The sequence below is a fragment of the Nestor notabilis genome, unplaced genomic scaffold (genome assembly GCF_000696875.1).
Source record: "Nestor notabilis isolate BGI_N333 unplaced genomic scaffold, ASM69687v1 scaffold12620, whole genome shotgun sequence".
NCBI lineage: Eukaryota > Metazoa > Chordata > Aves > Psittaciformes > Psittacidae > Nestor > Nestor notabilis.
Genome location: NW_009911614.1, coordinates 81,907 through 98,269, shown reverse-complemented (window position 1 = coordinate 98,269; position 16,363 = coordinate 81,907). Strand labels below are relative to the sequence as shown.

The window sequence follows — 16,363 nt, the reverse complement described above, 5'->3', positions numbered from 1 at the left end:
GCGGGGAAGTGAGAAACTGACCAAGCCCCCGGTGCGCGTTCAGAACAAACCCGGCCCCAGCCCTGTCAGTTTCAGCTCTCTGGGCGGAGGGCACATGGTGGCCGGGCGGTGTTGACGCACTCCGTGTGCCGGAGGCTGCACCGAGGAGGGGCTGCAGCCGCAGCTGGCGTAGTAGTTGTAATGAAAATAAAAAGGCTGTTTCTTAAGTTGCCTCCTAAACGCTTCCGTCCTTTCACAGCTAGCCATGGTCCTCACAAGTGTGGGAAAGATGGTTGGCCTCCAGAAGAAGACTTCTGGAATCCGGAATATCTGTATATTGGCCCATGTGGATCATGGTAAGACACGTGTTTGTGGCTGGCAGGAAGCACCTTGTGAGGAAAAGCGTGTGCGTGGTGGCGTGGTATGTTTGGGTCGCTGTTTAAAGCAGTAGATTTTCACAGCTTTAGCTTTAAACTGTCTTAATCCTCACACTGAGAAGTAGATTTGCTTTATGCCCGTTTCTTTTGCCCTGATGTAGTTTATTTGTTAGTGTTTCTGAGTGTTCTGAGTGAATTACAGTGTGATAGTTTGGAGGAGTTGAAACTGCTGAATGTTGGTGTAAATAAAAGGAATGTGTGTGAGGCAGGCTGTTGTATTTCCATGTTTATTTAAGTGAAGAAGTTTGTTATGTAGGCGGAAATGTGTCTAATTGCATGATCTGTTGAGGTTCTGATGTACTGTTTGTTATTTCAGCTGCTTTTCTGGTCATGATGGGTAAGGCTCCATCCACTCTTCAAAAATAAATTTGTGTGCACCAAACGGGTCAAGCTGAATAATTGGTTTGCTGTGTGTTTTTGTTGTTTTAAGTTGAAGCTTTTGATAATGCTGATATCTTGGAACGCAAGATGTTGTCAGCATTCATAGTATCAGTGCATCTTTTTCCACTGTCTGTATTAATTTCAACTATTTTTCTTTTCAGGCAAAACTACTCTAGCTGATTGTCTAATATCTAGCAATGGGATAATCTCCAGCCGCTTGGCAGGCAAGGTAGTGTTCTGCTGTCATTTGTAACAAACTTTTCGTGTGTACATGCTGTAATTGTAAATCAGAGATAATTAAGGAAATTCCATTCCTTGTCTTGCTCAACCTCATTTTCTCACAGTTGTACTTTTTGACTCTTGATAAGTAACTTGTGAAAATAATCCTGCAGATTTGTCACCCCTTCTTTTGTTTCTGTACTCAGCTGAGATATCTAGACAGCAGAGAAGATGAACAGATCCGAGGGATAACCATGAAATCTAGTGCAATTTCACTGCACTTTGTGAAAGGTAAGTTGTCGACACTGGCAAGTATAAACTTTAATACATCCTTTGGTTAATTTTCCCTGTCTCTTGGTTGTTTTTGTTGAGATCTTTTTGTATGCAACTTCTCCTTTTGTGTTTCTCACTAGGCTATGATTCTGCAAAGGTTTAGGTATCTCTTCATTCAATTGTTAGCCAAGAAAAGGTCTATCTCAGGGTTATGGACACCATCTTCAATTGTATCTCTTGAGTGGAGGCTATATGAGTAGTTGCCTTTATCTTTTTATTTTAGATCTTAATATTTATATTTTGACCTTAAGCCTTGAAATAATGTTGCTTGAAGGCAAGACCTTCTTTCAAAACCCAACAAATTTAAGATGATTTTGTATTTTAGTGTACTTCTGTGTCAATGTGCCTGTTACACTGCTATAAATTGTTCATAGGGTTTTTTTATAGTGCAGTTAGAGTGTCATCTTTTTTATGACTCCATGTTCCTCACCAGTCTTATCCTCAGCTAAGCAAATGGAAAACACAGCATACGTTACTTACAGGCTTGTGCAGAAAAAAGAATAACTAATTGCATGACCAGAAAAGCCACCCTGAGTCACTCCATTTTGGCTACAGCTGATTATAAAAAATAGTTGAAACTGACGATCTTCCAGCTCAGTATTGTAAACTGTGGCTGCTTTGTTGTTGACTCTGAAATTACCTTACTTTTAATGGTTAGAACCTTTTATGTCTGTTGTTTTTCTGTTGTATTGAAGTTTAGACTCCAGTACCACCTCTTAAACAGGAAAGTTGTTTGATGTTCTTTTGGTTATGGCTGCGGATAAATGCAGTGAGTTCATTAAAAGTTGGCTGCAGTCTCCACTAAGCAGATTTTTTTGGGGGGAGTAGTGTAAAAAATATTAAAAACTTCTCCTGTATTGATATCTTGAAGATATTTTACTAATAGGGAGTCAAAAGCATGTTTTAAAAAAAACACGAGGCTGAAATGAGGTATTTTATCAAGAATATAGGGTTTATTTTTATGACATTCTGTCATGGTTTATCTTTAAGATGCAGACTGTTGCAGTCAATTTTGTTTTATCTAGTGTTCTATTTGTAATGTACTATAAGCTTGTTCAGGATTCGGGTTTTTGGTTGGCTGGTGTGGTTTTGTTTTTAAATTTCTGGAGGTAGTTGGGCACTGAAAGATGAAGACTGGCATAAAGAGTGAAATTAAAAAGAAGTAGGCACAAGCCACTAGGTGTTACTCTGCTGCTAGTCTTCCTCTTTTATTGGAGTTTTTCTTAGGTGTAATGGTTACTGTAGATCTAGTTCTTAGAAATTACTAGTAGCTTAAGCAATATAACCAGGTGGCTGAAAGAAATGTTTTTGAAAAGTGCTGTGAAATACTAATTTATTGTTTGATCCTAGGTGATGAGGAGTATCTGATTAATTTAATAGACTCCCCAGGGCACGTGGATTTTTCTTCAGAAGTATCTACTGCTGTCCGACTCTGTGATGGTTGCATCATAGTGGTGGATGCTGTTGAAGGAGTCTGTCCACAGGTGAAATAAAGTATATTAAATAGAGAAAGAAGGTAGAGAAGATAAAGCAAAGTCTTAAGTGTATTATGTAGAAATAAAAGATGAGCTGGTTTAAGAAATTTTGTAAAACATTTAATAAATGACAAGGTACTTGAGGTATGAAAGGGTAGGTTGAGAGTTGTGCTGGAAAACCAAGCAGTGCTGGTGAGTGGGTCTAGTGATGTAGGGTTGAAACAGTGAGTATGCAACTTTTTAGGTAATGGAGTATTTGTACAGAAAGAAATAAATGTCTGAAGGGAAATTAATATCCTTACATGTGCTCTTAGGGTAATCAACGTGAAGAAATATGCAAAATAAGGTTGATGCTGCTTTTTTCATAGCTTACTTTTTATGAAGAGTGTTAAGTTGTTCTTGTGGGCATTTTTGCTGTGAAACTGCTGTTTTGCAGGGTTCTGTAATAACTAGCGCTATGTAGTCAAATTTCTGGTTTGATTGTCAACCTGTCCTTTACTATCTGTTCAGTTAAATTTTAGAATTATATTGTGATTTTCTTTAGCTTTTGTGGTATCAAGCTTTCTGTAACGGGTTTTTTTCTTAACTGCTTCCTTCTTAATAGACTCAAGCGGTCCTGCGGCAAGCATGGCTAGAAAATATACGTCCAGTGTTGGTGATCAATAAAATTGATCGCTTGATTGTGGAGCTCAAGCTCACCCCTCAGGAAGCATACTCGCACCTTAAGAACATCTTAGAACAGGTATTCATGCTATTGAGTTGTGTTCACACAGCAGATGTTGTTGAGGGTTTTTTCTTCCCCTTTTTCTCTGTTCTTGAATTGTGAGACACTGTAATTTTCGCTACCTTACAGCTGCAATAAATTTAGTGCAGCAAAGCCAGTTTTTTCAAGCACTAATTTTCAAGTCTAATTTTAAACATTGAGATGCATTTATTTCTAGTTGGATTTGAGTTTCATTCAGAATGCCCATGGTAGAGGAGCGTATTAAATGCCTCTTGACAGGTCATCAGGAAGAGTCTTAATTTTTAGACATCATATGCTGAATGTTTCGTGTTAAATTGGTTCCTGTTAAATTGACTCAACTTCTTCGGAGGTGGACAAATAATATCTTAGACTGCTCCTGATACTGATGGATTTATGCAGGCATGAAGTTAATTTGTCTTTTAAGTTTTAAGTTAAGTGCCTTCAAACTTTGTGTTTTGGTTCTCCTCCATCCCCCCAAACTTATTTTTAAGAACTTACTACCTGGTTTCCCTTTGCCCTCCTTTGTTGTTTGTTTGTTGGCAGTGAGAAGTTTCTGTTTCACCATTCCTTGTTCTGAGAGACAAAGTGTATTACACATGATACTCTATATCTGATTCAGTCCTGATGTGGCTGACTTTGAGTTGGAATGTACATGGTGTTTGAGTCAAAATTTTAGTCTCATCAAACTCCTGTTGTGTTCAAATGGGCAGGATTAGATACTCAAGGTCTGTGCTTTAAATTGCAAAATGAATCACAGGCATGCTGTCTTGTTAAAAAAACCCCAAACTTCTCTTTATATTTTGGCAGGGAGAGGGAATTGCATTTTAATTGCAAAAGTTGTGAAAGAATGATTGACATTTAGGGTGGTTTTATATATCCTTCTGTAGATCAATGCAGTCACTGGAGCGCTCTTTACCTCTAAAGTCTTAGAAGAAAGAGCTGAGAAAGAAACAGAAAGTGAAAATGTTTCAGACACTGCACCAGGAGATCAAATTTATGACTGGAGTGCTGGACTGGAAGATACTGATGATTCACATCTTTATTTTTCACCAGACCATGGAAATGTGGTGTTTGCCAGTGCAATTGATGGCTGGGGTTTTGGGTAAGCCTGGGATTTAGTTAATGACTTCTTTTTAATTAATTACTGCGGTTAATCTTGAAGTATTTTCAGTTGTTTCATATTTCTAAAGATGTTCTTTCTGTTCCTTTGTTATATGCAACTGTATATAATCAATTCTAGTGTATTATTAACACTGTACAGCTGAAAATACTGCCAGCTTTGACATCTGTGTGATAGGGACCCTTGTTTTACTTACACAGCAGCTGCTGAGCCCATATAGTGACTATCCTAGCCTGGCAAACTTAGTGTTTTGTTAATTGCTGATGTTTGATAGGTCAAAAATTGTGGTAGTAAAGGAGCTGTTTCACATGTAGATTGGACCTTCCAGATACAGGGACAGTGACATTCATAGCAAGCATAAGGCAGGCAAGTGGCATTGGGGCAGCAATTTCAGCTGTCCAGTTTGGTCCAGTTCAACTCCGGGTCACAGCATTACTGTGATCTGTTTTTTCTGTACCAGACTTTGACTTGTCCTTGAAATGACACATTTGTCCTCAAGTCTTTCTGCTCATCACTCTTAATCTATCTTTTTTTCTGTTCTTCATTCATTCAGGTGCATTTCTCTTTACCTAGTATCTTTATATTTTTGTTTCAGCAGTTGCTAAAGAACATTGCAGAGATGTTTATGTGGACATAAGAATTTGGGGATAGGACAGTTTCAGAAAGTTTTCTGGAATACCGTGCTTGAATTTGTGATCAGTTCCGTTTTTCAGTCCTGTTTTTAGTAGTTAGTTTCAAAGGTCAGTAGCGTAGGTATTACACGTGTTCTGGTTGCTAGCCACAAGGTGGAGTCGTTGTCTTCATCGTGAAAATATAATTAAAAAGATGTATTCAGTAATACAGTGCATGTCTTTAATATTGCAAAGCCTTTAGAAAAAAATCAGCCCCAGGATTTATAAGTCAAAGCCAAGTTCTTAAATAAGGTTCCACGTGTAGTTTGTAGTCTAACATAGACATTTCTTGTCACTGCAGAGGAGAGGGAAAACAGAATGTGCTATTTTAGTTTCATTATCTGTCATGAATAATAATGATTTATAAAATGAAAAGTCAGTGTGTAAGGAAATGGAAAACAAATCTTCAAATTCTGACATGTTCTTTAGTCTGAAAGAGATCTTTTCATGAGGATGAGGGAAGACATTTTGAAGGCAGGACCGGGTTTTCTGATACGTTTAGTGATCTACACATTAACACGTCTTGCCTGAAGTCCTCCATTTCCGTATGGTGCCCACAGTCACTCTTGTATTTTATGATGTGCAGGGAAACAGTATTTTGATATCTGTAAGCTGTAGCTTTCCTGACTTTCATTGAAATTCCATGGAAAAAATTAGTTATGGTGATAAACTGTTGTTACACAGTCTGTTTGGCATGTAACTGTTTGTTACAAACTTACTCAAGTTTGGAGTCAGAATATGAACATTTTCTTTAGCAGATGTTGAAATGATTTAGGGCTCTCTGCTTTTTTTTCATCCTGTGTAGATAAAGATTAGGCAATTTTCAGTTTACTTTTGTTTTGGATACTGGCAGAGCCTGTGGAAGGGAATAAATGAAAACACATAGCTAAGTTTTTGTTTTGGGAAGTTCAGAGGTGGCCGAGGTTTAGCATTAGTATTCTAAGTATGCTGCCAGGGAATGCTGAACAATAAGAAAAATGTTTCTTAAAAAAGTGATGCAGTGGAGTTCTTTGTTACAATAAGTAGACTTCTAAGCTCAAAAGCAATTTAGAAGCTATTTCATTAGATCAAGCTAGTTGATATTTGCAAGTAAATGATCAACTGTTAAGATTTTATAGGTTACAGAACTACATTCTGATACAAACATGTGGTCATAAACACCCTGTGATCACCTTCGTAATGAGAAAGCAAGCATGTTCTTAAGTGGTAGCTGAATATAATGGTTATTTCTGTGGAAGTGAGACTTCAGGTAGTTTTCTTTCTTTCATGGCTTCTTTTCTTCTGATAATTTCTCTGTAGATAGAATTAAATTTCATACAAATGTGAGCTGGAGAAACAAACCGATTTTCTGCCACAAGTTTAGCAGAAAAATACTTCAATTTGAACTGCTAGACACAGGGGTTTACTGTGTGGTGTACTTCCAGGTTATGCATCTCATTTGTAATAACACTGACATAGAGAGGTAGAGAAGAAAATTCCTCTAAAGCAGTGCTGAGGGCTTGCGAGTCTGTAATTTGTGGGTTTCAGAGATAAGCCTTGTGTTAATTTTCTGGGTTTTATTTTTTTTTTTCACCACAGCCTTTAGCACTTGGTAACTATTCTTTCTGAGAGTAAAATGTGTGATGAATGATTGGAAGTAGAATGCTAACTATTCAAGCTTTAGTTGTTTCTTTGTATTTGCTATTTCTCTGCCACTTGAAATGTTTGTCAGGTATCTATCTTGAGCCTTACTTGCAGAGTTTCTATAAGGCTGAAATCTAAATATTGGTTGTAATATAGCTTCAGATGTGGGGAAGAAATGGGCCAGATATGACCTGTCTTTACTTTTGTGACTGGAATATAGGTATACTGGAGAGGATTGATAAGCTTTCTGTTTATTCTTTGCCAATACTATACTGATATGAGATGCACTTAAAAAACTTATGAAGCTTTTATTGAAGATGATCTTAAAGACCATGTTTGCCAAGATTCCCCAAATTTTAATTCCCTTTTACTTTATATATTGAAGCTTTTTAAAAATTATATTAATTGGACTGTCCGTGTACAAGATTGTATCTCAGCCAAAAACCTTTATGCATCTAACTTAGTCATAAAGGATGTTAATATTCTGCTGCTGGGTCAGGCTGTTCATACATTACGCAATTGACTAATTTATGGTAATCTGTTCTCTGTCCCACACAAAGTGTGCCTAAGGCTTGGACAAATCACAGGACTCCTATCTGCTAGTTTCCTTACTTGTACCTGTCCTAATTCTCCATCCCTCACATCCTGAAAATGTTTTAATGGGTTTGTTGAAGCTGAATGAAGATTGTTTGCTTTCTGATACTAGTTTGCTTCTTATTATGAACTGGCGGGCCCTGGTTCTGATAAATAACATAATGAGGGGGAAAAGGAAGATTTTCACATTTTCCTTAATTGCGTTCAAGAGGTACTTCTGGACTGCCAGCAGTACCCTGTGGTGAAATACACATCAGTTGAGCATTTTCTTAATCAGGGCAAGCTTTTGCTGTTACATGGTTGTGGGTTCTTTTCCTAAAGATACTATTACTTGTCAGGGCAGAAAAAAATCAAGCCATTAGGCAGTGCCAGCCTCATCCAGTGCAGTTAGTACATATGCTTTTCTTATAATCCTCAGGTATTGAAAAATGCCATAAATACATATACAGGAGCAGCTGGCACAGGCTCTACCCCTGTTCAGTTAGTTTCTGGATTAGTTTTTAGAAAAAGAAAAAAAACCTCATTTTTGGTTTTGGTTCAAGCACTCATAGCTTGTGTCTTGCTGACATGGGCAGGTCTTTTTTTAGGTGTTTAAGAATTCTGGATTTCAAAGACCAGATTATCAAACATCACTGTTCTGATTGTAAATGTATGGTTTTGTTAGTTTGCACATGGAGCAAATATGTGGATTTAGTTGTTTGGTTTTTTTCTATTCTGCTCACTGAACATTTTCAGCAAGGAAACCATAGAATGTTCAGAACTATCTCTTTAGGTAGAAAGCAGCCTGCTGATAGTAACTGTTGGGGACCACTGAACCAGAGAATTGGCTTTTTAACACAGTTATGGCATTACAGTTCTTATATTGTTTTCTGGATTTTACTCATTATTAAAGCAATGATTCAAACAACAAGAAGTACCCGAAGTAGTTAATTGAAAAAATAATTACCGCCATCTGATGGCTCAGGTGCGGCTCAAAGGAATACTTGGTGTTTAACTTGAACCATTCTGATCACAGACCATAGTTAAATGTGTTGTGGGATGTCTTTCATAGAATGAATTTGAATAGTCACATAAATATTTAGAACTTTTGTGTTACGGTTTTGAGTTTTTACTGGGGGGGAGGGCAGGACACAAATATTTATTTCAAATAAACAAGTCCAGCCTTGAAGCTGACTTGAAACAAAACGAAAACATACAAATACTGCAGGCATTTTTGAGCTGTTATGACTAAATGTTTTTGCAGGTGTAAATGTTAAACAACATGAGCTAAAGTGAAGATAGTTGGAAAAATGGGTATAAACCAAGGATTTGAGATTTCTGTGTGATTTTCACGTAAGATGTCTGTTGCTTAGGCTGATAAGCACATGTAAACACCATTACGCTTTTATCAAGATGCATTTTCTTTTCTTTCAGCATTGAGCATTTTGCCAAACTGTACAGCCAAAAGATTGGAATCAAGCCTGCAGTCCTTCTGAAGACTTTATGGGGAGATTATTATCTAAATACAAAAGCAAAGAAGATAATGAAAGGTGATCAGGTACGGAGGTTGTCAGAAATATTACCTTGTTTCTATTATTATTATTGTTGTTAGTATTATATTCCTCATCGTCTATTCTGAAAACTGACGTCAGTACCTTTTCACTCGACATAAATGGAGGTATAAAGTCCCTGTGATAGCAGAGAACATTCCAAAATTGACCACTGAAAAGCTAGGTGGAGGAAACCTCATTGGAACGTGCTCTTAAATGTCTGTCTTCACAAAATAACTGACATTCCAGCTTCAAGGATTCAGCATAGAGTGAAACATGCAAGATGAATGGAAGACTAACAGTGCAGGAGCAAGAGTAGTGAGTGTGTCTCTGTCTTACTAGCAGAGTCCTTCAACAGCTAAGGATTTAGGATATTCATGTTTAGCTTAAGATTTAGGATTTAAAAAATCTTTTTGGCCTTAGTGAAATCCCACTGAATGCTATACCAAAACCTGAAAGCTACACTTCTCTCGCATCAAGTGTTTCCACCACTAAAACTTAAGAGGGAAGGGAGTTTCCCTATTTTCATAATGATGATTTTCATAATGATGTTTTTTCATGGGTGAGGATTAATAGCTACGAACAGGGCGATAACCAAGCTCAAGGTAGACATGTTCTGTATTTATCAGGCTCTTTTTCTGAAGTTGAAACACTTGTCCTTCACTTTTAAATTTCATGTTTATTTTGTGCCTTACACAATGCTTGTAAAACAGGCTGTTGAAATAGAAATGGATGATTGCCTAGATTTTGAATAAAGATTTTTACATGCTCCTTAAGATAATGGTCAGTTAAAAGCCTATTGTGAAAGTGAGGAGTTGCTGGTAATTAGCTGTATGTTTGTGTTCTACCAGGCAAAAGGAAAGAAACCTTTGTTTGTGCAGTTGGTGCTGGACAACATATGGAGTCTATATGAAGCTGTAATGAAAAGGTGAGGTGATCTATAAAGTTTTCATGGGATCTCTTTCCATGTTGTAGATGCTTGTTATGTATTGCTACTGTGTTTGTTTTGGGGTTTTTTAAAATCTGTTATTTTCCTTACAGAGACAAAGAAAAAATTGAAAAGATAGTCACCTCTTTGGGACTGAAAATAGGTGCACGGGAGTCACGGCACACAGACCCTAAAGTTCATCTTAATGCCATTTGTAGCCAGTGGCTACCAATATCTGATGCAGTCCTCTGTATCCTTAACGAAAATACTAGGTTTTGTGCTATTGGTAATTCCCAGACTTCAAAGAGAGTATTCACATATTTCAGTGTGTGATTTGGTACAGTTTGTTTTCTTTTTTACATCTGTGCACATGCTAGCTGGACCTGTTTTCTTGCTTGTTTCATATCTACAATTAGTGTTATATTTCTACCAAATTTATGCTTTTATACATATCCTTTTTTTAAGAAAGTAAGTTATGAAACTGGAGGTAGTTTAACAATACACTTTTGGTATGTAGTTTTATATACAAATTTTAGTGGTTTTCCTGAAGGATAAGCCAATCTCTTTTTTATAATAGTATCTCAGGTCTTCTGCCCTTGAGTTTCTCTAAGTATCTGGTGTTATGCTTTAGGCATATGCATTTTTAATCCAAGATCAGCCTTTGCTGTTTGTCTGCAGTGTAGACACTCTTCTCATTGTTTATATTATAATCATACTACGTTATAGTAGGAATGCACAAATTATTGATGTGTAAATCATAATTAGTTCTATAAATCTTGTCCCAATTGTGCTATTTTTAGTTTCCCACTTGCACACAGGGACAGCCTACATAACTATCCCTTCTGCCCTTAGATAAATGCCAGAAGTCGTTGATGTGGGAGGGAGCTGCATGCACTGTAACAGACAGAGATGGATTTTAGCTGTCTGTCATTACTGACAGTTACTTCATGAGGTTGATTTAAAGAAATAAACATTCAAAGCATTTGTCTTCCTTTCATTGGCATTCAGAAAGGAAATATAAATATATAAATGTGTATCCTTAACAGTGTGTTTTAGCCATGGTATGTAATAAACTTCCCAGTCCTCTTGACATCACTGCAGAGAGAGTGGAAAAGCTGATGTGTGTTGGAGCTAGAACATTTGATTCTTTGCCACCAGAAACTCAAGAACTGAAAAGTGGTGAGTAGGTATTCTCCCATTAATGTGGAGGTTGTTTCTGTCTTGGTGGTTTTGCTTGTCTGTGGATCATGTAGTAATCTCTGCTTAGGCTTATAATTATTTGTCATAACTTTGTTGATGTTGGTCAGTGGACTGTGATAGTATTATGTCTTATTTTTATGGCCATATATTTTTCTTTAATCTGATGTATTCATAGTTTTTAGACAACTCAAGCTGCACATGATGTAAGGTCTAAGACTCTGAAACAGGGCGTTTTGAAGGATATGAGGATAATACTTGGTTTTAGTTCTAAACAGTAGAAGTTATTATATAATAGAGAATTGAATATTTTACCAACTTCTGTATTAAAATCATTAATTTTTAGCCAGGAGGGATTGGAATTTGGATTTAATTTTTACAACTGTGTTGATTAACTACACCCAGTTTTTGCTAATTTAAATAAAGAACCTTTTTTGTTGAATTTATGGCTAAGTAGTTTGTGTACTGAAAATAAGGTAGTAAGATGTAGCTTAGCTGTTACTACAAACATTGTCATTAAGAATTTCATTTTTCAATAGCTCAAGTTATAACTTGATTTCTTAGTTAATTTGTGTTTACCAGAATGGTAAAAGATAAACAAATAAAAACAAGAGCCAAAAACTTCCAGGGCAACAAATGTGTTTTGTTACTTGGAATGTTAAATGAAGATATGAAATCCTGATATTTTGCAGTTAGTTTAAGTTTTACCATCGACTTGCTTGTGATCATGATTTTATGTCCAGTTCTGGCACAGTTTCCAGCTTTCACTTAAGAGTTCCTCTTCAAGAAGGGATTAGTAGTGTATTCAGACAGTGTTATGTCGAACTTTGGGATGTCTGTATGCAAAAGTAAGCAATAGGAAGCTTGATAATGACCAAGTCGTGTTATAAAATTGTAACGGGGCTGGAAAGACTACATTCAGTGATTTAACTTTGTTATGGCAAATGAAAATACTTTGCTAGGCAGTAATGAAAATGTACAGGATGAAAGAGAGGAAGTAGGAGAAGATGCTTTATTTTCTATGCTGTTAGAAGATTTGAATGGTATTGTGTCTGGTTTAAATTTGATAATATGTTTCAAGTTGGATGAAAAAAGTAGTTTCCTAAGTATTGAATGAGTTTTGTGTAGCTCTTTCATCCTTTGGGGAATATCCATTCTTGCAGTGAAGTTGTTAGGATTCTGTGAAGCCATGAGCATCTGGATGTTTGCAGGACTTCCTCCTTTAGTCTGAAAGAGAGAGAGTACTTAAAGGTACTGAATAAATAGCTTGGTCTTCATGCTAAGCTGCCCTCTGGTTTTCATTCTAATCTAAACCAGCCAATGAACCCAACTTTAAATATCAAACCAATACGTTTAGTTGGAGTATATGTAGTTTGTTATCAAGATTGTCTACAATTTTGCTAGTTTGAAAAACAGATTTGAAGATATGGGCAGGGTTTAAGTAGACAGTGGGCAGTGATTTTCTACTTTTCCTCTTGTCTTCAGTGTATTATCCATTGAAATAGGAAATAAACACTAATTCCTATAGAATTAATGGAAAGCCATAATTTTGTGCATACTTTTGGGAAAAATTTGGGCAAATTACTTCCTTTTATGTTTCTTCAGCTTTTATGAAATGCAGTAGTGAAGGAACAGCCCCGGTTATTGTCTTTGTTTCCAAAATGTTTGCTGTTGATGCAAAGGCATTACCACACAATAAACCAAGGTAAGAAAATGTAACATTTAACTTTATGATCAACATTAGATACTTTAAGGAAAAAAAGTTATGTTGCAAGTGTGGGTAGGTTGTTTTAGACGTGAGGAAATAATTCATGAATTCTTGAGATAAAATCTTTTCAGCAAGAAGAGATTTTCTGAATGAGATGATTTTTAAGTCATACCAGTTTTGGAAGAATTAGCAGATTTCTTGATGAGTAAACAACACATTTGTTGGAGAATAGTACTTTTGTTCAAATATGTCATCCTAATGCATACATTGTGCGCTGCTTCAGGATGTTGGATTGAAAATATGATTGAGTTGTAATGCTTTTTCAGTTTTTCAGTAAGGTTGTGTTGGCATAATCATAACAACTCCACGAAACACTTGCCATCACAATTGACATGATAACTAAATGATCATATAGTTCATTGCAAGTGCAAAATGAAATGGGTTAATTAAAGTAGTCAAAATCTTGACTAACTTTTTGCAGTGAACTGAAAAGTATTAAGACCTTTTAAAAATCTTTTTGTTGCAGCTTTTTATTGTTTTTATTGCATCTTTCTTTGAGGGATAGATGCTTCTTGATTTCATTTTCCTTAACTGCACTGCTTTCAGCTGAAGCCATCTGCTTTTTTACAGAGGAAATGTACTTTTTTGATGAGTTTATAAGAATGGGTTTGATCTTAACCTTTCATCCCTAAGTCTCTGGAGCATTTTCAGTAGTCAACTTTTGTATTGACTGGTCATGTTATGTTTTTCTGGGGTTGTCACTCTATAGTGAAGTAATATTGAAAATACTAATCTTTACTAAATTATACTGATTCTGAGTAAAAATGTTTGTGCAGAAAATGGTACTGTTGATGTAGTAATATTTGAAAGCTTTACTACTATCTTAGATTCTTCACATGCTTCCTAGATTTATTTCAGTTTTTTCTTATCATTCTTATGTAACAGGGGAACTTTAGGTTAGATATAAGGAAGAAGTTCTTCACAGTGAGGGTGGTGAGGCACTGGAATAGGTTGCCCAAGGAAGTTGTGAATGCTCCAACCCTGGAGGTGTTTAAGGCCAGGCTGGACAGAGCCTTAGGTGACCTAGTTTAGTGTGTGGTGTCCCTGCTCATGGCAGGGGGGTTGGAACTAGATGATCTTAAGGTCCTTTCCAACCCTAACTATTCTATGATTCTATGACTCTTCCACCAAGAGTCTTTTTTGCACTAAGTTTGAGTTAAGAGAAAAGATGCATTGCAGTTACGGATTGACCAGACACTAGATGGTGCAGTTTTGCTTTGAGTTCCTTCCTTAAATGTATCTGAAATAGAAGTTCATGCTCAGGTACTGGTGCAGCACAGCAGTGCCGTTCCTGCTTTGTCTAGATTCCGGGATATATACACTAGTTTTAAGTAAGAGAAGATGAAGTCTATACTGGGGCCATCACTTCCTGAAAATGACCTACTCTTTTAGTTGGGAGGATTGAGATTCTTATATATGATAAGGATCTAACAGATGCAAAGGTGCCTTTTACACACAGCAGACATAGAAATTCTTGGACATATTTTCAAGATTTTCATCAAAACTTAAAAAAAAGAATAGCTACTGCAAGTCCCCGTTTCATTGGTTTTATTTGTTCTGTGTCATTTGCTTATGAACACTTTCCTGCGTGGATAAACTCAACTCTCCTTCAATGTCTCCTCTGATATGCATCGTACATTTTTCTTGGTGGGATTTTAATTTTCACCTTAGTCATCCTCCTTCAAGAAGGGAACTGGTTTATGTGTGTGGTTATATGCCATGTGTTAAACTTTTATTCCTTTAAAAGAGATAAAAAGTTCCTCAAACAGACAAAAGAATATTTTGAAGAAATTTGCTATGTATTGTGGTTCATAATATGTTTATGACCATCTCAGAGTGGTTTTTTGGTGAATGATGCGCTTGGTGCAGAACTTAAGCCATGAGAGTACCTGAACACAGGGAGGAACAAAGAAAACATACAGTATGTCAGTTAACGGGTTTTCATGTTTACCTGTTTAAGAACATTAATAAGTGTTACATGTTCTATTTACATGTTACTTTCGAGAAGCCGTAACTGTGTTCTTGTATATTCTGATGTTTGACTGCTGGACCTATCTGCTGCATTATGTGCATCCTTTGGGAGGGATGACTGCTTTTAAGCGTGGTAAATCTGAGATGTTTCTCTAGATTTTTTTATTTTTTGGCAAGACTTCTACTTACAGAGGGGGAAAAAAAAAGTAGATCCATGCTCTGTCATCTTTTTTCCTTCTGTTAAGTAGTATTGGGTAATGTTACCTTTTAGTACATTACTTAAAAGCTGCAAATTGACTTTGCAGTTTTTATAGTTTGCCTTATTTCTGCCATCTGCTTGTAATACTTTTTGAGCAGAGGCTGGGAAAAGCAAAAAGCTATTCTAAGTCCAGGGTATGCAGTAAATGATAACAAAGGTTGGCCTTATGATTGAAACAACCTCCTTTGAGACTGCTGTTGGCTACCAATACCTCCTAGAAGGTGACTTTAAAATTTCATAGATTCTATGCTAAACCTGATATGTTTTTGCTTTTACTCTTTAAACAACAGTGGAATACTTGGGAAAATAATTTATGGTCATGTTACAACAGGTTGGCAGCTTCTATTTGTCTTTCTTTGGAGAGATTTGAAATTTGACTTTTATATGGTACCTTTATATCCCTGAGTTCTTGCCAGATTTTCTAAAGAAATAAGAATTGCGCAAACATGTTTTGTTTTCCAGTTTCTTCTGTCTGAACTTCTGAAATAATTTGCTAATTCCAAGAAAATCAGATAAAAGTGTAAATTTTCTGAAAGTTGGTGGTTGGGCAGAGTAGACAAACGGTGTCTACTACAATGTCTCTGATGCCCCCTGATAAGAGAGTGTAGTGTGATATCCTTCACTTTAGATATTAAAAATATCTAAAACCAAACCCAGAAGGAAATGGGGGCACACTGGCCTCTTTTGGAGTTACATAATGAGGCCTTGGTAATTTAATGATGCCTGTGCTTATTTATTAAGTATTGCTGTGTGCAGAATTAGGTGTTCATTTGGTATATGCTGTTTCTTTCTCTCCTTTCTACCGGTGTTTTACATTGAACAGCCATCTAAAACAGAATGGTTGAGTGTAGGTATGTAAGTGAAAGTAGAGTTTGGTATTTATGTAGAGTGTAAATGTTCCAGTTTACTCTTCCTGAGGTTCAGAATTCTGTCTTTATCTAACCCAGTGTAAAAGAGAAACATACAGTAATTTGTTATACTTCCTTTCAAGTAGTTTTAGTTTAAATTGTGTATCAGATGTTTGTTATGATGAAATCCTCTACTAACTTTGTAGAACTTTGTGTAGATGTCACAGTGATGTGATACAATGTCAGGAGTAGGAGGCAAACCTGTTATGTTACGTCGAGTCCATCA

At 36.4% G+C, this 16,363-nt stretch overlaps 1 protein-coding gene across 2 annotated transcripts in view; it reads left to right on the top strand.

Moving 5' to 3' along the window:
• Positions 1-240: 240 nt before the first annotated feature.
• EFTUD1 (elongation factor Tu GTP binding domain containing 1) overlaps positions 241-16,363 on the top strand; it is a 74,561-nt gene continuing 58,438 nt past the window's right edge. Inside the window, exons 1-11 of one of the 2 annotated variants that reach the window (XM_010015651.1) lie at positions 241-335; positions 959-1,026; positions 1,223-1,307; positions 2,700-2,833; positions 3,429-3,566; positions 4,457-4,671; positions 8,991-9,114; positions 9,958-10,034; positions 10,148-10,284; positions 11,091-11,213; positions 12,837-12,936. In XM_010015651.1, coding sequence (XP_010013953.1) covers positions 245-335; positions 959-1,026; positions 1,223-1,307; positions 2,700-2,833; positions 3,429-3,566; positions 4,457-4,671; positions 8,991-9,114; positions 9,958-10,034; positions 10,148-10,284; positions 11,091-11,213; positions 12,837-12,936 — 1,292 coding nt within the window. In that variant the 5' untranslated portion in view covers positions 241-244. The remainder of the gene's footprint in view (positions 336-958; positions 1,027-1,222; positions 1,308-2,699; positions 2,834-3,428; positions 3,567-4,456; positions 4,672-8,990; positions 9,115-9,957; positions 10,035-10,147; positions 10,285-11,090; positions 11,214-12,836; positions 12,937-16,363) is intronic. The other variant, XM_010015659.1, reaches the window with a different exon arrangement.